General features: G+C 46.6%; 3 protein-coding genes across 7 annotated transcripts in view; all 3 read left to right on the top strand.

The window, feature by feature from the left end:
* The window catches only part of LOC117886912 (zinc finger protein 135-like), a 17275-nt gene extending 12048 nt beyond the window's left edge, over positions 1 to 5227 (top strand). For all 5 annotated transcript variants that reach the window (XM_034789047.1, XM_034789049.1, XM_034789050.1 and 2 more), the window contains 2 exons: positions 1761 to 1874; positions 2209 to 5227. In XM_034789047.1, the coding sequence (XP_034644938.1) occupies positions 1761 to 1874; positions 2209 to 3725 (1631 nt within the window). In that variant the 3' untranslated portion in view covers positions 3726 to 5227. The remainder of the gene's footprint in view (positions 1 to 1760; positions 1875 to 2208) is intronic.
* LOC117886897 (zinc finger protein 850-like) overlaps positions 1 to 24279 on the top strand; it is a 362115-nt gene that overhangs the window by 12280 nt on the left and 325556 nt on the right. The gene's annotated exons all lie outside the window — the stretch shown is intronic.
* Positions 1 to 24279, top strand: part of LOC117886910 (zinc finger protein 250-like) — a 41305-nt gene that overhangs the window by 12093 nt on the left and 4933 nt on the right. The window lies entirely within an intron of this gene.

Genomic DNA, 24279 nt, shown 5'->3' on the forward strand with positions numbered 1-24279 from the left:
TGACAGTTGGAAAAACGTGGAGGGGTGGGACACAATGCGGTGCATGACGGTACATTTTGCACATCCCAGGATGTGCCATGCTCCGTTTCCGCATTCCCCGAACCCCTAGCGACGGATGGTGTCGCCAGGCACTGTGGGATACATACCCACAGTCCATTGCTCTCCCTGTCTACAAAGGTGCCCCAAATGTGGACATGATCTGTCGACAGAGAGAGCAAATGTAGACATGTTTTGCCAACTTTACTTTTTTTCCCTTGTCGACATTAGTTTCATCGACAAAACTTCCCAGTGTAGACAAGTCCTCTGTCGTGTAACCTGGGCTGTTATATACTTTCCCTAGGCATCATTCAGCTAAGTGATGTGGATTTACTTTTTCCAGTCATTCCCACAGCCCCTGGATTGTTTCTCTGCCTCTTCTACAAGTGCCCTCTCGTCTGCCAGTAATTTGGTGCCCAGAACTGAATGCATGGCCTCATGGACGGCTCAGGGGGAGACAGACAGTGGAGCATTTAATTCTTTTCCCTCCTGTTCAGCATCCCCAAATACAAATGAAAATACAAACACTTGGACCCAATGTAAGCCCCGCACCCCAGGCACAGGGAAGGGGCTGCAACCAGCCCGTGACTGCCAGCCCCTATGACTGGGCTCCTGCGCCCATTTCCTCCCCAAGTCAGCTCATTCCTTGGCACTGTGGGCTGGGTCAGCTCCATTTCTAGCTCACAGAGCCCAGCCAGCCTCTCACAGCTACCTTCTGACTGCAGGAATGAGATTTGCTTTCCCAGCCCCCTCCTATCTGCAGCAACTGGAGCCTGATTGGCTGGCAGTACAAGTGCCCCTGAGTGACCTAGAAGCCATGAGTTACTGAGCTCAGCTGCCAGCCACTTTCAGCAGGGCAGGGGCAGTACTAGCAGGAAAGGGGGGGTCCCAGTTCCCAGAGGCCAGCTGGAGCTGGGAGAGACTGAGAATCAGACTCTCTCCTCCTCTCTCCCTGCTCCCTCAGCCCAGCTGGAGCTGCAGAGAGGCGGCTGCTGGTGAAAGTCACGTCTCTCCCTGGTTGCCGCATACAGCCCAGCTTTGGATGGAAGTCCTGGGACACCCCAAACTTAAGTTTCCATACCCCCACCCACCCCCTATTTCCCCCACCACCTCACCTTCCACATCCTCTCTCCAGAGTCCAGGTGGCACCTAATTAGTGGACTCACGCCTGCACGGCTCCGCTAATTAGTTGTGCGGCCCTTCCATTACCTCGTACACAGGCACGCGCCTTAGAGGGAACTATGGTTGCCGGGCAGCGTGGCCCCATCCCCGGTCCAGGAGCGCCAGGTTGCCTGGCAGCGCGGCCCCATCCTTCCCGACCCCGGAGCGCCGCAATGTCGGGTAGCGCGGCCCCAGCCCCAGAGCGCAGGGAGGCCAGGCAGCGCAGGGAGGCCAGGTTCTCCCCCCTGGAGAACCGGGAGGCCGGGCAGCAATGGAAGAGCCAGCCACCTACAGAGCAGGAAGCAGGAGGGGGAGTGTGGGCGGGGCCACACCTAGCTATTTGGGAGGCTCAGCTTCCCCCTGCCTCTGATACCCACTGCTCATGTCTGAGACCGCCTAGTGAGAATAGAACAACACCCCACCCCCACCAGATGTCTGCTGCTCCCAAAGGGTTACCGCAGTCCCATATAGGGTCAGGTTAAACGCAGGGAATGTTCCTTGTGACAAATATTCTACCAATGCTCCATGCACCCTGACCTTGCCTGATTTCACCCCCTGAGCAGGATTTCCCATTCCCAAACCGGACCTGATCGCCCGGCTGGAGCAAGGGGAAGAGCCGTGGGTCCCGGATCTCCAGGCCGCTAAGGAAAGAGAGAGCCCAAGCGGCACCAGCACAGGTGAGAAGTCAGGGAAACAGAGACAGAAACATCTGGTGAGAGAAGGAAAAAGCTGGGACTCTCAAAATGTGCCATGAGTGAGAGCCCTCAGTTCTGACCCATCTCATCCATGTCACGGCTACAGTCAGCAGGTGTCGTATTATGAAGGCAAACATCAGTCACGGCTTCCCACCCATCCTGTTAGCTGTCGGGAATTTCCTCCCTGACTTTAGTTCCCTGGGAGTGTTTGGGTGGGATGTAGCAGCAGAATCCAATGTCTCCATCTGCCCAACAGTCACTGTATTGTGTTTTCCCTCTTTGCTATTCCCCTTTCTGTCCTTTCTCCCCGGCACAGGCACTGTCTGGATTCCCTCTCTCCCAGCAGGTGATAGGACAGTGAGTTTGAACAAGGAGGAAAATCAGCAGCATGAAGGTCCTTGGAAAGTGGAACTGCAGGGGACGTTTTTGAGAAGAGCTGAAGGGAATTTTCACCAGTGCTTGGAACAGGGAAAAGCCTGGGGAGATCAACACAGATCAGAGATTCAAGTGGGAAACTGTCCCAGAAAGAAATTAAATAAATCCATCGAACGCAGTGGAGGATGCAAGGATCCCAAGGAAACCACAGTCCAGCAGACAAGTCACAATGAAGAGAAACCCTACAAATGCCTTGACTGTGGGAAAAGATTCCATTTCAGTGCAAACCTTATTAGCCATTGGAGAACCCACACAGGAGAGAAGCCCTATAGATGCCTGTATGGTGGTCAAAGTTTCAGTTTGAAATCAACCCTTCATACACATCAGAAAACCCACACAGGAGAGAAACCCCATAAATGCCTGGACTGTGGGAAAACTTTCGGTCAGCGCTCATACCTTATTAAACATGGGAGAATCCACACAGGAGAGAGACCCTATAAATGCCTGGACTGTGGGAAAACTTTCAGTCAGCGCTCAGACCTTACTCAACATGGGAGAATCCACACAGGAGAGAAACCCCATAAATGCCTGGACTGTGGCAAAACTTTCCGTCAGCACTCACACCTTACTAAACATGAGAGAATCCACACGGGAGAGAGACCCCATAAATGCCTGGACTGTGGGAAAACTTTCCGTCAGCACTCAGGCCTTATTAAACATGGGATAATCCACACGGGAGAGAGACCGTATAAATGCCTCGAGTGTGGGAAAAGTTTCAGTTTGAAATTAACCCTTAATACACATCAGAAAACCCACACAGGAGAAAGACCCCATAAATGCTTGGACTGTGGGAAAAGCTTCAGACAGCACTCACATCTTACTACTCATAGGAAAATCCATACGGGAGAGAAACCCTACAAATGCCTCGAGTGTGGGAAAGGTTTTATCACAAATTCATCACTTACTGTACATGGGCGAATCCACACAGGAGAGAGACCCTATAAATGCCTCGAGTGTGGGAAAGGTTTTATCAGAAGTTCAGCGCTTACTAACCATAGGAGAATCCACACAGGAGAAAGACCCTATAAATGCCTTGAGTGTGGGAAAAGTTTCAGTTTGAAATCAATCCTTAATACACATCAGAAAACCCACACAGGAGAGAAACCCCATAAATGCCTGGACTGCGGGAAAACTTTCAGTCAGCGCTCATACCTTACTCTACATGGGCGAAACCACACAGGAGAGAAACCCCATAAATGCCTGGACTGCGGGAAAACTTTCAGTCAGCATTCATACCTTACTAAACATGGGAGAATCCACACAGGAGAGAGACTATATAAATGCCTTGAGTGTGGGAAAAGCTTCAGTAAGAGCTCAGCGATTACCAAACATCAGAGAATCCACAATGATGTAAGAGACCCTAGAAACAGCTTGACTGCCGGAAAAGATTTAATTTGACTTCCCACATCAGTGACACACACAACAGAGAGACCGTGAATGTGGGGGAAGGTTTATGTGCTGCTCCCGGAGTATCGGGCATCAGCAGATCCACACAGGGAAGAAACTTCTGAGATGTTCTCAGTGTGGAAAATGCTCCAAGTGCAGGTAACCCCACATTGGACATCAGAGACTCCTCCGTACAGCAGGGAAATTCTCTCAGGGCCCTGACTAGGGCTGGCCATGGTGACAAATCCATTTCCTCATTCCCACACACATCAGGGGTGTTTGGCTCCCAAGGATCCATCTGCCCATCGCTGGGGTGAGGATTCAGCAGCAGCCAAGCATCAGCTGGTCAGTGACCCTCTGGCTCTGCCTGGTCTAAGCAAACCCCAGGCAGAGGAGGAGAAGCCCCAATCAGCCCCCCTCCCTGCTGCAGCCCTGCAGAGGTGAGAAGGAGGCCAAGGCTGTCAGGGGACTTGGGCAGCTTTCAAGCCAGGCAGACCCCCATCATGGAGGCCAGAGGGAGATGAGGAGACTGACAGCCCAGCTGGTCACCCCCTCCCCATCTACAACTGTGTCCTGTGTATAGACAATACTCATTGTCTCTGCCCCACTCACCCCACACTCATCCCTCTAACCTGAGCTCTTTGGCTTCCCTGCTCTCGGAGTGTTTCGTTTTGTGATGGGGTTCCAGTGCCTCTCATGGCTTCTCTGCACTTTTCTCCCAATGTGTAGATGTTGCCCTGTTGTGGGGCGTGGGAAATGGGGGAGCTGGGGGCAGCAGTGGGCTGGGTTGGACTGAATTGGGCTGGGCTGGGGATGGAGAAAGGAGTCTGCCACTTGCTTGTCCATTTAAATAATAAAGTACAATTTAGTTTCTCCCACTCCCAGTCTCCTTTGATTTGCATTAAATGGCTGCCCCCTGCAGAGGTAAGGTGAAAGATAAAGGCAATGCAGACTTGTTCTGGGATGGGAATGTACAGTGAGGTCACCCCATCTCGGTCACAGGCGCCTCAAACTTCCCTTAGAGATAAAGCTCTCTGAAATCTTGTGCCCCTCTCCCTGACCCCAGTACAAACCAGGAACAGTCTGATTGGGCTTCCGGGCTCATCCTCCTCTCCCTCATCCCAGTGCTAGTCAGGAGTAATCCCACTGGGGCCATGTGACCTGTCTACACCAGTGTGAAGTTGTTGTGAGAGGAGAATCAGACCATTGGCCTCTAGGTCTGTTTGCAATCTATGTGGTGGGCCTCCCAAGGGAGGCTCAGGAATGTGTCAAGGGAGGTGTGACCTGTGGTGGTTTTTTTTTTTAGAGCACTGGCTGCCTTCTGAGCTGATAAGTTTGTTTAATCAGCAGTTTGGGAAGGCAAGGTTAGTGGAACATGAATATCCCTATACCTTACTGTGATGGGTTGGATCACAGAAACCCCCTTGGGAGCTGCCACCCGATGTGCAAAGACTACCCCTGCTCCTGTTTTCCCTGCCGGCTCACAGAAATGTGCTTGTCTTTAGCACTCACATGCCCAACTCCCAGTGGGGTCTAAACCCAAATGAATCTGTTTTACCCTGTATAAAGCTTATGCAGGGCAAACTCATAAATTGTTTGCCCTCTATAACACTGATAGAGAGATCTGCACAGCTGTTTGCTCCCCCAGGTATTAACACATACTCTGAGTAAATTAATAAGTGAAAAGTGATTTTATTAAATACAGACAGTAGGATTTAAGTGGTTCCAAGTAGTAACAGACAGAACAAAGTAAGTCACCAAGCAAAATAAAATAAAATGCGCAAATCTATGTCTAATCAAACTAAATACAGACAATCCTCACCAGTTCTAGAATGCTCCCTTTTACAGGCTAATCTCCTTTTAGCCTGGGTCCAGCAATCACTCACACCCCCTGTAGTTACTGTCCTTTGTTTCAGTTTCATTCAAGTATCCTGGGGGGGTGGAGAGGCTCCTTCTTTAGCGAGCTGAAGACAAAATGGAGGGGTCCCACACGGGTTTAAATAGACTTTCTCTTGTGGATGGAGACCCCCCCTCCTTACTCCTATGCAAAGTCCGGCTCAAGATGGAGTTCTGGAGTCACCTGGGCAAGTCACATGTCCCTGCATGACTCAGTCTTTACAGGCCGAAGCCATTGTCCACATGGTATCTTGTATGTCTCCAGGAGGACTTCTTATGTGGATTGGAGCATTCCAAGATGCATTGTTCCCCAAGTGCTTCCTGATTAGGTACTTAACCTTGTGAATTCCTTCCTAAAGAAACTGACCAAATGCCTCACAAAGCTTACTTAGAAACCAAGCAAGTATACAGCAATATTCTTAACCTCAAATAGAAAATGATATATGTGTACAAATAGGATGAATAGATTTAGTAGACCATAACCTTTACGGAGATATGTTACATGGCACAGGCAGCACAAAACATATTCCAGTTATGTCATACATACATTTATAAGCACCCTCCCCCCCCATAAAGCTTATGGGCTACACTGTCACACTTAACTGTTACCAGTGTGGAGAATTGTGACAGTGAAGGAAATGTTCCTGTGTCTGTTAGGGGTAATGACTTGCCCATGAAGGGAGCTACCCCAATCTCCAAGCAGTTGTCTGTGAATAGCCATGTGCGCTGGGACAAAGGAAAGTATATCCCAAGCTGTTTGTCTGTTAAAGGGGAATGTTTCTCCAGCTCTTTTCTGTCTGTAGAGCAGACAGAAGAAGCCTGTCAGCCTATGATGGTTGAAAATGTATCAGTTAACACAAAGTTGGTTCTGGATACAACTAAAGCCCAGGAAGGAAGGGGTCCTAAATTTGTGTCTGCCAGGGATGATGACATTACAACTAGGTTGCGTCCAGTTGATGTCATAAATAGCTCCCAGAGACCAAGCGATTCTGATGCTTCTATTTTGCTTGTAGCTAGTGTGTTGCTGGGTAAAGATGTGACAACCTTGTCTGAGCAGGGTGATATCATAGCCAGGGCACAAGGAAAGCATGAGGGTGATTTGACTATGTTACCCACTGACAGTGTGGAAACTTGTAACAAGGAAGAGAATACTTCTAATCTTGTGACTATGAAGTCTAGCTGGTTACCTGAAAGGGGGTTGTGTGGAAATCCTCCTGATGGGCCAGAGGTGATTCTGGATGTATGTGAAACTCAGAAGGAGTTTGGTGATTTGTCAGGGGTTGTGCCAAAGTCGGTTCTGGACATAAATAAAGCTCAGAAAGAATCTCTTGCAGTGCATGATATTGCAGAAGGAAAGGAATTTCTGGGTGAAGTCTTTAAAGTCTGTGAGAAGGAATTGTTCCCATTGACTCTTCATGGGCCATTGCTGATAGTGAACAGTCTCTCTTCTGAGGAAACTGTGTTAGTGCCTAATGGGCCAGAGTCTTTCAAATGTGTATGATTCCCCTGGCCTTGCTTCAGAAAGAGCCAGTGTGAATAGCTTTGAAAAGAGTTCAGATGAAAAAAAAATTGTTAGGGACTTTAAACAGCCCTATAAGGTTAGTCAGCTTGTTGGGGAGACAATGTTGTTGGAACATGAATGTGTCCATGTTGATTTTTTAAGTAAGCAGTCTGTGACTCAGGTACGAGGAAAGATCGGGTTCCTGGTTTTTCAGAGCTGAACAGCCTTATCACTGAATCCACAAGGATGCAGGGGAGAACAGGCAAACTCTCATCTCTAGACAATTTGAATATGACTTTTAGTCTCTTAGTGAACTTGACATCTGATTCCATGTAGAAGCAGAGGTTGGTAATGGAAGGACACAAGAACCTTGAGTCTAACTGTGACGTTATGAGTGTGATATAATATCTCATTGAAAGATGACAGGGCCAGAAAGAGTTAATTAACTCACTGACTGACCTGATCCATGGATGAACTTTAAAGACTGGTTAGGAAGATATGTAAATGAATAGAGCTTTGAAATGTAAGTCTGCATTGTTAGAGATCTCAAGGGTAGATGTTTGCCCAGGTCTTATGATGTAAGCAAACAAGTCTTGTCTATTGCTATAACTTTAATTCAAAGATCAAAAAAGGTATATTAACATTTATGATGATTATTATTGTCTATATGTCTCTTTGAAAGTTGTAGTAACCTATATGGTAATATAGAAGTTGTTTTGTGCTGGCTTGGTAAATCTAAGTATTGGAATGACCACCAGCTTCTGAGGTTTGTCTGCCCCATTTTGTTTGCAGTTCACCCTAATTGAGTGACCTCAGCTGGCTCCCACGGGCAGCACCGTCACACTAACCTACTAGTGAACATGGCTGGTATCTCTTAAAGACAGAGTCCAGCCTTGAAATTGGTAATGCTTGAGGATCTGAAAACAAGTAAAAAAGCCAGTGTCTATGTTGATGCAAATTACCTGTCTGACTGGGGGGAGAAAGACTTGCCCATAGCCATAAGCAAAGAGGATTCACCCAGTCAGCCAGTGGATTCTGTTACACAAAAGAGTTCAGATTTTGATCCTCGGGAACAGGGAGAAAGGGAAAAAGTTTATCATGCTAATGAAAGCCACAGGTTAACCCTAAAATGCCAGAACCCCGTGGTATTGAGCCAAAGGCATAACAAAAATGATTGTGAATGTACACTTGTAATAAATTTGATGTTAATGTTAATGCTAACAATGTGCAGGGTTTTTTGGAAAAGCCCTTGAACATGTTGGGAGCGATACATAAGGACTCATTATGTTGTAAAATCCTTCATGGTTATACTGTTTCATTACATGACAACACACACTATGTTAAAAGGCCTGTATCTAATCTTGAAACAGTACACAGCAGAAAAACCACTACAAGCTTGAACTGCTGTGCAAAGGGGGAAAATGAGATACAACACCTCACAGCCTTCATGGCTGAAGGCCAGAGTAGGTGCTCTCTGAAGAATATCAATGGCTATGTTAAGTCAACACATAGACCAAACCCTGGAACCACTAAAGTGTTTCACAAAGTAGGGACTAAGTTCCTGGCTGGGGCCAAAGTATGCCTCAATAACTTGGCCTTACAAAGAATTCAATCTAAACATCGCTCAGATCAATGTTGGAAGGTCCTTAAGGTGTATCCAGGAGCTCTAATTTCGCCCTTCTATACCAGTCTCACCTTAGGGGTGTGATGCATGGCTAGAAAGGGTTAAACCTCCTGCAAACTAAATAACCCTCAAAAGACATATGGGGAGATAATCTTTGTGGTTTTGTGTATTTACATATGTACAAGTAGGGTCCACAATGTAATCAACAGTCCCTGTCTATGCTGGATTCTGATAGGATGTTCTTTTGATCTCTGACCTATCATGTAAATGAATTGTAAACATGGAATATCTCTGTATTCATCTCTCTTTGCAATGTATAGCAAATAATCTGTGAATGGTGGAGGAACAAGAAAATGGCCTTATGTTAATTCTATAGCTAAGTACCTCCTTCAAAGTCTGCTAATTACCTTCTGTTCCGGGAGGAACTCCAACTTGTCAAGAAGACATGACATTGTAGAAAAGATCCTTAGTCCTGATTCTGTCATCTCAGATCTGCTTAGGCTTCATCAGGGGACGTTTGAGTCGCAAGACTGAGGTCCCAGTTATGCTGGTACGCCCTGAATATGAGATTAGGACATTGGACTATAACCTATGAACTATTTCTGAAATAACTTTTTGCAACTACAAAGCTCAACATCTTTGCTATGAATCTGCACCTCAATACATTGAATTCATGTCTGTATGTATATTGATCTTTTAACCATACTCTTTTGTTTTTTAATAAATTTTAGTTTAATTAGTAAGAATTGGCTGTAGCGTGTATTTGGTTAAAATCTGAATCATTCTTTAACCTGGGAGGTAATGTATCCGATCCTTTGGGATTGGTAGAATCTTTTGTTTTACACGATGAGATAAGATTTACAGAAATTTTCATCATATTTAACGTGGGTACCTGGATGGAGGGCTGTGGCTGAATCACTTTAAGGAAACTATGTTGTTTGGACTTCTGAGTAACCAGTAAGGTAATAAAGAAGCTGTTTTATGCTGGCTTGGTAAATCTAAGTATTGGAATATCCACCAGCTCGATGAGGATTTTCTGCCCCATTCTTTGCAGTTCACCCTAATTAAGTGACCATAGCTGACTCCCCACTAGGATCCCGGTCACACCCCTCTGCTCATTCTCCCTGCCCACTCTGCATTCAGAAAGCACCATTAGGAGAGAGGTGTTTCCACAGGGCCTTTTCTTGGAAGCCTGGATTTCCAACCTCTGCTACACAGCATCAGCCTCTGAGAGGGCAGCAGCACTGGCCTGGGACTCAGGAGACCTAAGCTCTACTCCCAACTCTGCCAGCACCTTGTGGGGTGTCCTGAGACAAATCTGTGCCTTCCAGAGAGGGAATAAATGGGGAGTGATATCAGCCTCTGAGTGTCTGTCTAGGGCAGGAAAAGTGGTTGGGATTAGCTAGTGCATCTCCTTTGTGCCTCCTCCCCCTTTTCTAGTCTAGATTGACCCTTAGTGGTTTATTACAATCCCCCGTTAGCAGAGTGATTGTTAGAGTCACTAAGGGCTTTGTCTATGTAATGGCAATTTACTGTGCTGCAACTGTCTCGCGCAGGGGTGTGAAAAAACACCCCCCTGAGCGCAGCAAGTTGCAGTGCTGTAAAGCGCCAGTGTAGACAGTGCACCAGGGCTGGTAGCTCAGCCCCTCGTGGAGGTGGTTTTTTTTAAGAGCGCTGGGAGAGCTCTTTCCCAGCACTGCACCGCGACCACACAAGGCATGTTAAAGTGCTGCCGTGAGGTCGCTAATAAAGGCTCATGTCACATTGTTCCTTATGAGCCTTACAAGAAGCGTGGGCAGATGATCTTTGAGGAACTTCGTTTATATACTGGGACATATGTTTTAACGTCTGAATCAAAGCAGGGGTGAGAAATATGGTTTGCCAGACAAAGGGATACCTACTCATTTGTCTCCCCCATTCATATGAAGCATTGTAGGTGAACACATTGGAGGCCCAGTTTGCATATAGGACCAACAGAAAGACCACACTGGAGAACAAACAATGGGGGGCGGGGCACATCAGTGGTTTACTGGACTATAACTGGGGCACAAAAACCGCACCCTGCAATCCTTCAGGCAGCAAACAGTAGAGCATGTTTTGCATTCATGAAAAGGGGGATCCCAACAAAGGTGGCTGGTGACCCTGGGAGAATGCTTTAGCCATGGATTTTACTTGTTAAACTCAGACTGTCTGAATCCTATTATACCTGGTGTTCGATGTGTAACCTGTTGGTCTTATTTCTTCGCTCATTATCTCTTAGATCTTAGTTGATAAACTCCTGTTTGTTTTCACTAAAACAATATCTCAGAGCTGTGATGTTATATTGGGGCTGATCCTCAATTAAATCAAACAAGTTGGTATTGTCCCTTTGGGGCCGGCTTACCTGGGCATTTGAGTGTCCAGTGGAGAAGGGCTGGACACTAGAGAAGGACATGATGGAGAAGCTCCAAGACAAGGTTGTGCCTCGTGTTAACCTGCAAGGCAAAGTAAGGACTGGCAGAGCCTTGCGCAGTTTGACTGGGGAGCTAAAGGCTGGAGGTGACAGGGAACTGACACCCAGTTCAGCAGATGGACGTCCCCCTCGCACTGAGGCAGGGGGGTAATGAGATTCACAGTCCGGGTCTCCCTGAGAAAACATCACAGACATAACTTGCAGTCTATGGAGCTCAAGGATGGCAAAATAACACCTCCAAGGAGCTTAAAAAAAACAAAAGAAAACAAACAACTCACCCCCCCTCCAATGCCGGGGATTCCACAAGCTCCCTTGGAATCTATTCCAGAGTTTAAATATCCGCATGGTTGAAAGTTTTCGTAATCTCTAACCTAAATCTCCCTTCCTGCAGTTTAACACTTTTTACGTCTACTCCTACCTTCAGTGGCCATGGATCACAACTGATCCCCAGTCTCTGTATAACAGCCCTTAGCGTAGGGTGACCAGATGTCCCGATTTTATAGGGACAATCCCGATTTTTGGGTCTTTTTCTTACATAGACTCCTATTACCCCCACTCCCTGTCCCGATTTTTCACTCTTGCTGTCTGGTCACGCTAATGGCTGCAGACCATCACCAGTCTGCTTTTCTCAAGACTAATAGACCCACTGCTTTTAACCTTCCTCCACAGGTTGGGTTTTCTAAACCTTTTACCATTTTTGTTGCTCTCCTCAGGACTTGATCCAATTTGTCCTCATCTTTCCTAAAGTGTGATGCCCAGAACTGGACACAGGACTCCAGCTGAGGCCTCCCCAGGGCCGAGCAGAGCGGGATAAGGACCTCCCACAACTGACATACAACACTCATATTAATACACCCCAGAATACCAGCCTTTTCCCCAGCTCCATCAATGGGTGACAGCCAGACAGCATCTGAGTCCATTAAAGACCATTTCCCCTTCCCCGCATTATTGAAGACAAGGGACAGTGGGCGTTTGAGAAATTAAATTCTACTATATTCTTTTCAAAGCAAGAAATAAAAGCTAAATCCCACCCCCATCTGCATCCAACGTCCAGCTCCACACGGTGCATTTCATACCCAGTCCAGCACATTGCTGCTCCAGCCACACATGCGCCGCAGGGAAAGAGGAACAAGTTAAAGCTGGTAGAAAAGCGCTAACAATCCATGAGAAGCATTAGCCCGGCCTCCTCCTCTCAGCAATGGGAAGACGCCGACCCCTCTCCACATCAATCCTATTGGGACTTCATTGGTAGCCCTTTAGAGTTCAAGGACGACTTCACACAGCACTCGTAGGACATTTCCTCCCTCTCTGGGACATGTGAAGTGAATTCACAGTTCTCAGCCTCAGCTCTCTGACTCTCAAGAACAAACAGTGCCTGTAACAGTGCCTCCATGGGTCACAACTGAAAATACCAAATTCAGGATAAATTGCTGAGAAATGGGGCAGACACACTGCAAAACTGGTGATTATTCTCCCATGACATATCAAACCAACAACAAAAGTAAACTTCTGTTTCACCACATTGGCTAACAAGACATCCGTTTCCTTAGGCATTGCAGCCCTTATATCACCACCAAAAACTCTGAACTTAATGATTGGTTATTTACAACCAATTTCATGAACAGCAGGTTCTTCTGATCCCAAAGGACCAGCCACACACCCAGGTCAATATATAACTCAGATCTTACCCAATAATCACACTGTTGCCAATCCTTTAGTATCTAAAATCTAAAGGCTTATTTATGAAAAAGAAAGAAAGGTGAGAGTTAAAATTTATTAAAGGAATCAAATACATACAATAAATGCAAAGTTCTTGGCTTAGGCTTGTAGCAGTGATGGAATAAACGGCCAGCTTAAATCAAGTCTCTGGTGGCTTCTGAATCATTGGAAAGTCCTCAGTCCTTTGGTTAGAATGCTCCCATTAGTATAAGTCCATAGTCCAGAGGTTTGAGCAGGAAAAAGGCAAAACGGAGATGTTTCCAGTGCCTTTTATAGCTTCTCTCAAGTGAAGGGAACCCCATTGTTCTCACTGTGAAAAACCACAGTAACAAGAGGTATTTGGAGTCACATGGGCAAGTCACGTGTCCATGCCTGCTTTCACTTAGTCACTCACAGTAAAGGCCATTACCTATACTTCAGATGGAACATTCACAGGAAAGTCTGTGCAGCGTAGGTGGGCATCTGCCATTGTGAGTTAAGTATTCTTTTGATGGGCCACTGAACTTGAATAGTTCCTCCAAGATGTACAGGTGAAAAACCTTGTGGGTGTTACCCAGGAGCAAACATTTTTGAAATACAGGTATACAGCCAGTAGTCATAATCTCAAATATAAAAATGGTACATACATACAAATAGCATAATCATATTCAGCAAATCATACCCTCTCCATTGACACCTTACTCAGCACACTTTGTATAAGATTCACTGATTATATAACAATGGTAGCAACAATGATCTACATGGTCATATTTTAATCAGATAATGTCATAGTGCCCTTGCAAGGCCCTGTCCACCCACCCACTCTCTCCACATCCTGATTGTATCTCAGATCTCTGCAGGGATCAGGCAGTAACTTCCTTCTCCATTTCAGTCTCTGATTCCCAGAGTGCACATCCAGCACTCGTCCGCAAATGTTTTTGCGGATAGATACTGATCATTTTCGTTGTTCAAAGGAGAAGAAAATCTCATGACAAAAGCTAGGGAAATGTGAAAGGAAAATCAGAAAGGATCATTCTGGCAAGTGATCATTTGTCTTTTGAAGTCCCCAATAAATCTGAGTTACATCCTGTCAAACTAATTTAATATCAAAATACGTGGCAGAACAGCCTTCACCAAAAAGAAGAAAAAACCCACAAACCAGGGTGGGCTACAAACCATTTTCCCGTTCATGAAGTGAAATCCCAGAGAATCTTAAGACTCAAAATCTGGAGAAAAATTTTACCCATTTCCTTCTGAACAGGCTAAACCTGCTTTACTCAGCACTGTCGCATTATTTGGCTGTGTTATTGATAAAAGTTTTTGCATCATCGTAATGGGAAAAAAAAGAGGAAAAAAGACAAACTTCACCAACAACTTCCTATCTACAAATTATCTGGATTTGGCTGGAAAAACTCCAGATGCCACTTTAGCAATAGGGATTGAAGCTCAAACTGTGCTTTGGGGTTCATTTGAATTCCCCCTTCAGGAACGTGACATTTTCATCTCAAGTGCGCAGGGGCCTGACTGAGGATCAAAGAAATCAAACCCTGATTCCTAAGCATGGTGGAAAAGGACACTGTGGTAAATGACACACATGAAGGTGGAGGGGTAGAATGGGAAAACGATAAACTCTCCATGGCTTGGGCAGAGGCTGCTCAAGAAAAGATGTGTGAGTTTGATGGGGACAGGAAGGAATCCCCCAGACTCAACCCATCCCTCTGCAATAACACAGAAGGTAAAACACCACATAATTTTACTATCCCTGCTCCAGCTCTTTTAGAATCTCTTGAATGCTGGTGTATAAGGGAGAAACAACACAAAATAATTAAATGCTTTTCAGCATAATCTGGAGCAATGTGAGGATGTCTGGGAATGAGACAATCTCACTCCATAGAGGGCACTTAGTGACTCTAACAATCACTTTGCTAATGGGAGATTGGAATAAACTGCTAAGGGTCAGTTTAGACTAGAAAAAGGAGTGGAGGAACAAAGGAGAGGCCCTAGATAATCTCAACCAATTTTCCTCCCCTTGACAGACACTAGGAGGCTGATATGATCACTCCCCATTTATTCCTAGTAGACTCCTGAGTCTCAGGCCAGAGCTCTATCAACTAGGCAATGCTGCTTCGTTCTCAGAGGCTGATGCTGCTGTAGCAGAGGTGGGAAATCCAGGCTTAGAAGAAAAGACCCTGTGGAAACCAGGCTCTGATAATGGTGCTGTCTGAATGCAGAGGAGGCAGGGAGAAGGGGCAGAGGGGGTGAGTGATGAGAAGCAGCACCTCGCTACCCCTTTGGCTCTCGCTCGCCTCTTATCCCATGATCCCCAAACACTTGATACCCCAGCACTAAGCTCCAACAGCCCCAGTTATTCAATCCCCAGTGTCCTCCCCAGAACCCATCACCCTGCCCCCTTAACATTTGATCTCCCAGAGACCAATTTCTTGGTGGATTCGGGGAGCGAAGGAGCTACCAGCCCCAGGGACACTCCCCCTGCAGGGGGCAGTTCCAGGCAAGTGGGGGAGCCCAGCCCAGGGGCTGGTGGAAGATGGGGGATGGGGACAGGGGTCTAGAGTGAAGGTGGGACCTGGCCCAAGTGTTCTTCTCCTCATCGCCATAGCAGGGGGATCCTGGCTGGGAGGGGAAGGGAGAGGGGGAACTTCCGCCCAGCAGAGGGAGTGTGGGGAGGTGTTTCTCTCTCCCCCTTTCCCCATCTATGGCCCATCAGCTCAGCAGCCAGGGCTGCAGCAGGGAAGAGGGGCTCATGGGGATTTTGCCACCTCTGCCTGGGGTTTGCTTAGACTAGGCAGAGCCAGAGGGTCACTGACCAGCTGATGTTCGGCTGATCCTGGATCCTCACCCCAGCCATGGGCAGCTGCATCCTTGGGAGCCAAATGCCCCTGATGTGTGTGGGAATGAGGAAACGGGTTTGTCACCAGGGCCAGTCCTAGTCAGGGTCCTGAGAGAATTTCCCTGCTGTGAGGAGGAGTCTGTAATGTCCAACAGGGCGTTTGCTCCACTTGGAGCATTTCCCACACTGAGAACATCTCAGCAGTCACTTCCCTGTGTTGATTTGCAGATGCCTGATACTCTGGGAACACCAAATGAAGCTTCCAGGGCATTCAAGGTCTCTGTGTTGTGCAGATCACTGATGTGTGAGTTCGGATTGAATCTTTTCCTGCAGTCAAGCTATTCCTAGGGTCTCTCACACCTGGGTGGATTCTCTGATGTTTAATGAGGTGCGATCGCTGAATGAAACTTTTCTCACAGGCAAGGCATATATGAAGTTGTGACCATGATTTTGGGGGCTGGGGGCATACTGAGATTGCTCATTTAAGGCAAACTGCAAAGAATGGGGCAGTCAATCCTCAAAATTGGTGGACATTCCAACACTTTGATTCACCAAGCCAGCAACAAGACAGCTTTTACAATACCTTACTGGGCTACACAGGCCAAAGCACAGCTCCCTTGAAGCAACCTAACCTGGCGCTCCCTCCCAGACACTCCAGTTAAACATGATGGGGATTACTGAAAACCTTGTTCATTTTATAAAAAGTTCTACCAATCCCAAAGGATCATAGAATCATAGAATATCAGGTTTGGAAGGGATCTCAGGAGGTCTTCTAGCCCAACACCCTGCTCAAAGCAGGACCAAATCCCAAATAAATTATCCCAACCAGGGCTTTGTCAAGCCTGACCTTAAAAACCTCTAAGGAAGGAGATTCCACCATCTCCCTAGGTAACCCATTCCAGTGCTTCATCATCCTCCTAATGAAAAAGTTTTTCCTTATATCCAACCTAAACCTCCCACACTGCAACTTGAGACCATTACTCCTTGTTCTGTCATCAGGTACCACTGAGAACAGTCTGGATCCATCCTCTTTGGAACCCGCTTTCAGGTAGTTGAAAGCAGCTATCAAATCCCCTCTCATACTTCTCTTCTGCAGACTAAACAATCCCAGTTCCCTCAACCTCTCCTCATAAGTCATGTGCTCCAGCTACCTAATCATTTTTGTTCTCCTCCACTGGACTCTTTTCAATTTTTCCACATCCTTCTTGTAGTGTGGGGCCCAAAACTGGACACAGTACTCCAGATGAGGTCTCATCAATGTTGAATAAAGGGGAATGATCACGTCCCTCGATCTGCTGGCAATGCCGCTACTTATACAGCCCAAAATGCCGTTAGCCTTCTTGGCAACAAGGGCAAACTGTTTACTCATATGCAGCTTCTCATCCACTGTAACCCCTAGGTCCTTTTCTGCAGAACTGCTGCCTAGCCATTCGGTCCCTAGTCTGTAACATTGAATGGGATTCTTCCGTCTTAAGTGCAGGACTCTGCACTTGTCCTTGTTGAACCTTATGAGGTTTCTTCAAAAAGAAGAACAGGAGTACTTGTGGCACCTTAGAGACTAACAAATTTATTAGAGCATAAGCTTTCGTGGACTACAGCCCACTATATGCATCCGACTAATTTGTTAGTCTCTAAGGTGCCACAAGTACTCCTGTTCTTCTTTTTGCGGATACAGACTAACACGGCTGCTACTCTGAAACCTATCAGGTTTCTTGTGGCCCAATCCTCTAATTTGTCTAGGTCCCTCTGTATCCTATCCCTACCCTCCAGCGTATCTACCACTCCTCCCAGTTTGCTGTCATCTGCAAACTTGCTGAGAGTGCAGTCCACCCCATCCTCCAGATCATTAATGAAGATATTGAACAAAACCGGCCCCAGGACCAACCCTTGGGCCACTCCACTTGAAACGGGCTGACAACTAGACATGGAGCCTTTGAACAATACCTGTTGAGTCCGACGATCTAGCCAGCTTTCTATCCACCGTATAGTCTATTCATCCAGCCCGTACGTCTTTAACATGCTGGCAAGAATACTGTGGGAGACCGTATCAAAAGCTTTGCTAAAGTCAAGAAATAACACATCCACTGCTTTCCCCTCATCCACAGACCCAGTTATCTCCTCATAGAAGGGAATTAGGTTAATCAGGCATGACTTGCCCTTGGTGAATCCATGCTGACTGTTCCTGATCACTTTCCTCTCCTCTAAGAGGTTCAGAATTGATTCCTTGTGGACCTGTTCCATGATATTTCCAGGGACTGAGGTGAGGCTGACTGGCCTGTAGCTCCCCGGATCCTCCCTCCTTCCCTTTTTAAAAGATGGGAACTACATTAGCCTTTTTCCAGTCATCTGGGACCTCCCCCGATCGCCATGAGTTTTCAAAGATAATGGCCAATGGCTCTGCAATCACATCCGCCAACTCCTTTAGTACCCTCGGATGCAGTGCATCCGGCACCATGGACTCGTGCTTGTCCAGTTTTTCTAAATAGTCCCGAACCACTTCTTTCTCCACAGAGGGCTGGTCATCTTCTCCCCATACTGTGCTGCCCAGTGCAGCAGTCTGGGAGCTGTCCTTTTTTGTGAAGACAGAGGCAAAAAAAATTATTGAGTACATTAGCTTTTTCCACATCCTCTGTCACTAGGTTGCCTCCCTCATTTAGTAAGGGGCCCACACTTTCCTTGAGTTATTCTTAACATCTCTTGCTAGCTGCAACTCCAAGTGTGATTTGGCCTTCCTGATTTCACTCCTGCATGCCTGAGCAATATTTTTATACTCCTCCCTGGTCAATTGTCCAATCTTCCACTTCTTGTAAGCTTCTTTTTTGCGTTTAAGATCAGCAAGGATTTCACTATTAAGCCAAGCTGCCTGCCATATTTACTATTCTTTCTACACATCGGGATGGTTTTTTCCTGCAACCTCAATAAGGATTCTTTAAAACACAGCCAGCTCTCCTGGACTCCTTTCCCCCTCATGTTATTCTCCCAGGGGATCCTGCCCATCAGTTCCCTGAGGGAGTCAAAGTCTGCTTTTCTGAAGTCCAGGGTCTGTACTCTGCTGCTCTCCTTTCTTCCTTGTGTCAGGATCCTGAACTCAACCATGTCATGGTCACTGCCTCCCAGATTCCCATCCACTTTTGTTTCCCCTACTAATTCTTCCCGGTTTGTGAGCAGCAGTTCTAGAAGAGCTCTGCCCCTAGTTGGTTCCTCCAGCACTTGCACCAGGAAATTGTCCCCTACACTTTCCAAAAACTTCCTGGATTGTCTGTACACCGCTGTATTGCTCTCCCAGCAGATAGCAGGGTGATTAAAGTCTCCCATGAGAACCAGGGCCTGCGATCTAGTAACATCTGCTAGTTGCTGGAAGAAAGCCTCGTCCACCTCATCCCCATGGTCTGGTGGTCTATAGCAGACTCCGACCACGAGATCACCCTTGTTGCTCACACTACTAAACTTAATACAGAGACTCTCAGGTTTTTCTCCAGTTTCATACCGGAGCTCTGAGCAGTCATATTCCTCTCTTACATAGAATGCAACTCCCCCACCTTTTCTGCCCTGTCTGTCCTTCCTGAACAGTTTATATCCATCCATGACAGTATTCCAGTCATGTGAGTTATCCCACCAAGTCTCTATTATTCCAATGACATCATAGTTCCTTGACTGTGCCAGGATTTCCAGTTCTCCCTCCTTGTTTCCCAGGCTTCTTGCATTTGTGTATAGGCACTTAAGATAACTCACTGATTGTCCCGCTTTCTCAATCTGAGACAGGAGTCCTCCCCTCTTGCACTCTCCTGCTCGTGCTTCCTCCCCGTATACTATTTCCCAATTTACCTCAGGGCTTTGGTCTCCTTCCCCCAGTGAATCTAGTTTAAAACCCTCCTCACTAGGTTAGCCAGCCTGCTTGCGAAGATGCTCTTCCCTCTCTTCGTTAGGTGGAGCCCGTCTCTGCCTAGCACTCCTTCTTCTTGGAACACCATCCCACAGTCGAAGAACTCAAAGCCTTCTCTCCGACACCAGCTGCGTAGCCATTCGTTAACTTCCACAATTCAGTGGTCTCTATCCAGGCCTTTTCCCTGCACAGGGAGGATGAACGAGACCAGCAGTTGCGCCTCAAACTCCTTTATCCTTCTTCCCAGAGCCATGCAGTCTGTAGTCATCCGCTCAAGGTCATTCTTGGCAGGATCATTGCTACCCACGTGGAGAAGCAGGAAGGGGTAGCGATCCGAGGGCTTGATGAGTCTCGGCAGTCTCTCCCGTCACATCATGAATCCTAGCTCCTGGCAAGCAGCAGACCTCTCCGTTTTCTCGGTCGGGGCGGCAGATAGATGACTCAGTCCCCCTGAGAAGGGAGTCCCCGACCGCCACCACCCTCTTCCTTCTCTTGGGAGCAGTGGTTTTGTAACCCCCATCCCTAGGATAGTGCATCTCATGTCTTCCAATCAGTGGCGCCTCATTCTGCTCCCTTCCCTCAGATGTATCATCTAGTCCATTCTCCGCATTAGTAGCTGTGGCGAGAACATGAAAATGGTTGCTCACCTGTATCTCCATTGCTGGTACATGGACGCTCCTCTTTCTTCTTCTGGAGGTCACATGCTGCCAAATTTCTTCACCGTCCCTCTGTCCCCTCTGGGCAGCCAGCTCCGAATCTTCAGAACGTTGTGCCCGTAGAAGCATATCCTGACGTCTGTCCAGGAAATCTTCGTTTTCTCGTACGCAACACAGGGGCGATACTTGTTTCTCCAGACCTCGAACCTTCTCTTCCAATATGGAGACCAGCTTGCACTTTGTCACTTCTGTCCTGTGGAAGAAAGACAAACATGGCACAACTTGTGCAGGTTAAAACAACTGAACGCTCACCTTCCATAATTGATTCCTTCTAAGAGCTTCCTCAGCTCTTGCAGCAACTCACAGAAGCCCGCAAGATGCAAGCCTCAGAGGCCTCTCCCGAGGTGAACTCCCAGGCAAACTCCCTCTGCAAGCCTCCGCTGTTCGCCGCTCAGCTGGTTCGCTGCTGACTGCCTTTTTATAACAGTCAGGCCCACTCAAGGCCCACCTGGAACAAAGCACTCCCAATTCACACTGTTCAAACAAACAATCAAACACTCAAGCACATGGTCAAACTGACAAACCATCCCCTGCAACAGACACTCAGATACGCACCAACACAGCCCCCCAGTGCAGCACTTAGCGAACCTCCTCTCTGACAGATCCCGCTGTTAGCCTCTGCTGTTTGCCGCATTACTCACCAAGTTAATGAATACTTCAGTTCTTACCCAAATACACGTTTACAGCCAATTCTTATTAACTAAACTAAGATTTATTAAAAGAAGAAAAGAGAGTGAGAGTATTGGTTAAAAGATTATACATACAGACATGAATAGAGTCCTTAGGTCAGTTTCACTGTAGAGATGGTGCTTTAGAATTGTAAAGAGTCCTTTTCAGAATCCTTTCATGAGGTTATAGTCCCATGTGAAAATGTTCGATATCAGGGCAGTCCAGATGGGACCGGAGATCTCCATCTTATGACTCAAACTTCCTCTGAATAAAGCTTAACAAGATCTGAGAGAAAAGGATCAGGTCCCAAGAGTTTTTAATACAGATTTTTGCAGCCTCTCATCAGCAGGCTGTCCTTGGGAGAACTATTTTTCACTAGGCTTTTGAAGTAACCTTCTATTTCCTAAACATCACCAGTAATTAACTACATGGATTAACATAAGGTAATTATCCATAAAGAAGTTCATAGACAGTTTACCACAAACTCTAAAGAGACATGCAATGACATTATTACACCCAAGTTTCATCTAAATGTTATTATTCCCTTTTGATCTCTGAATTAACAGAATACAGCCCGAGACAGGAACTGTTTGGTTCCATTGGTAACCTCTAACAAGATAAAGGCAAACATAGACTACTACAAGTATCAGAGGGGTCACCGTGTTAATCTGGATCTGTAAAAAGTGACAGAGTCCTGTGGCACCTTAAACACTAAGAGAAGTATTGGAGCATGACTTCAACAGTTTCCACCCCACCATCAACCTCAGCCTGGACCAATCTACAAGGGAGATCCACTTCCTAGACATCACGGTACAAATAAGTGACAGTTACGTTAACACCATCCCACCCCACCGACCGCTATGCCTACCTTCATGCCTCCAACTTTCATCCCGGACACACCACATGATCCATCATCTACAGACAAGCGCTGAGCTATAACCGCATTTGCTCCAACCCATCGACACAGACCAACACCTACAAGATCTTCACCAAGCATTCTCAAAACTACGATACCAGCACGAGGAAATAAAGAAACAAATCAACAGAGCCAAAGGTGTACCCAGAAGCCTCCTGCTGCAAGACAAGGCCAAGAAAGAAACCAACAGAACTCCACTGGCCATCACCTACAATCCTCATCTAAAACCTCTCCAATGCATCATCATCTACAACTCATCCTGGACAAAGATCCATCACTTTCACAGGCCTTAGGAGACAGGCCAGTCCTCGTCCACAAACAAACCACCAACCTTAAGCATATTCTCACCAGCAACCACACACCGCACCATGGTAACTCTAACTCAGGAACCAATCCATGCAACAAACCTCAATGCCAACTCTACCCACATATTTATACCAGCGATACCATCAGAGGACCTAATCACATCAGCCACAACATCACTGGTTCATTCACTTGTACGTTCACCAATGTAACATACACCGTCGTGTGCCAGCAATGCCCCCCTGCTATGTACATCGGCCAAACTGGAGAATCCCTACATAAAAGAATAAATGGACACAAGTCAGATATTAGAAATGGCAATATACAAAAACCTGTAGGAGAACATTTCAACCTCCCTGGACACACAATAGCAAATTTAAAGGGGATCCTGAATCAAAAAAACTTCAGGACCAGACTCCAAAGAGAAACTGCTGAACTTCAGTTCATTTGCAAATTTGACATAATGAGCTCAGGATTAAACAAAGACTGTGAATGACTAGGCAACTACAAAAGCAGTTTCTCCTCCCTTGGTGTACATACCTCAACTGCTAGAAGATGGCCTCATCCTCCCTGATTGAATTAACCTTGTTATCTCTAGGCAGATTCTTGCCTGCATATTTATACCTGCCTCTAGAAATTTCCACCACATGCGTCTGACAAAGTGGGTATTCACCCACAAAAGCTTATGCTCCAATACGTCTGTTAGTCTATAAGGTGCCACAGGACTCTTTGTTCCTTTTTATAGACTACTACAGTTACCATCTTCTTCCAGGTCTTTAACAGAAGTTTCCATTTCAAAGCTCAAACTTATCTAACTTGGACACACTTTTTTAACATGTCTCTAAAGGTTGAACTGGGTCTATTATATGCAAGTTGCTTAACCCTTTCTCTCCCAGTGTCACAGAAGTTTAGCTCCTGTGTGGATTGCTTGATGTTTAGAAAGGGCTGATCTGTTCCTGAAACTTTTCCCACAGTCTAAGCACTTGTGGGATCTCTCTCCTGTGTGGATTGCCTGATGTCTAATAAGGTGTGACCTCTCTATGAAACTTTTCCCACAGTCCAAGCACTTGTGGGGTCTCTCTCCTGTGTGGATTGCCTGATGTTTAACAAGGTGTGACTTCCGTATGAATTTTTTTCCACAGTTCAAACACTTATGTGGTCTCTCTCCTGTGTGGATTGCTTGATGTTTAACAAGGTTTGACCTCTGTATGAAACTTTTCCCACAATCCAAGCACTTATGGGGTCTCTCCCCTGTGTGGATTGCCTGATGTCTAATAAGGTCTGACCTCTGTATGAAACTTTTCCCACAATCCAAGCACTTATGGGGTCTCTCTCCTGTGTGGATTGCTTGATGTCTAATAAGGTCTGACCTCTGTATGAAACTTTTCCCACAGTCCAAGCACTGGTGTGGTCTCTCCTCTGTATGGATTCTCTGATGTGTAATTAATGCTGACTTCCAATTCAAACAGTTTCCACACTCGAGGCATTGATAGGGTTTCGCTCCCATGTGGCTTTTCCCATGGTTATTAAGATCTGAGCAGTTACTGAAGCTTTCTCCATGGGCCATGCATTGAAGGGGTTTCCCTCCAGTATGGATTGTCTGATATGTCACAAGCGGTGATCTGAAAATGAACCCTTTTCCACATTTGAGGCACTGATAGGGTTTCTCTTCCTTGGGATTGGTCTGCTGGGCTGTGGGATCCTTATCTCCTCCCCCACATATAATAGATTCATCCACTTTCTTCCTTGGGTGGTTTTTCAGTAGCCTCTCTGACTTGGGCCAATTTCCACAGGCTTCTCCCTCTTCCAAGCACTGGGATAAACTCCCTTCAGCTCTTCCCACAAAGGTCCCCTGTGGTTCCATTTGCCCAGGAACTTCCTCATGATGATTCCCATCCTTCTTCTCATCCACTGTCTCATCACCTGCTGGGAGAAAGAGACAATCCAGACAGGAGTCATTGTGCTGGGGAGAAAGAGGAATAGCACCAAGGGAAAACCCAACACGCTAACATTGTGAAGACTGAGCAACTGGATTTTGCCTCCAGATCCCACCCAAACAC

Source organism: Trachemys scripta, chromosome 14, assembly GCF_013100865.1.
Source record: "Trachemys scripta elegans isolate TJP31775 chromosome 14, CAS_Tse_1.0, whole genome shotgun sequence".
NCBI lineage: Eukaryota > Metazoa > Chordata > Testudines > Emydidae > Trachemys > Trachemys scripta.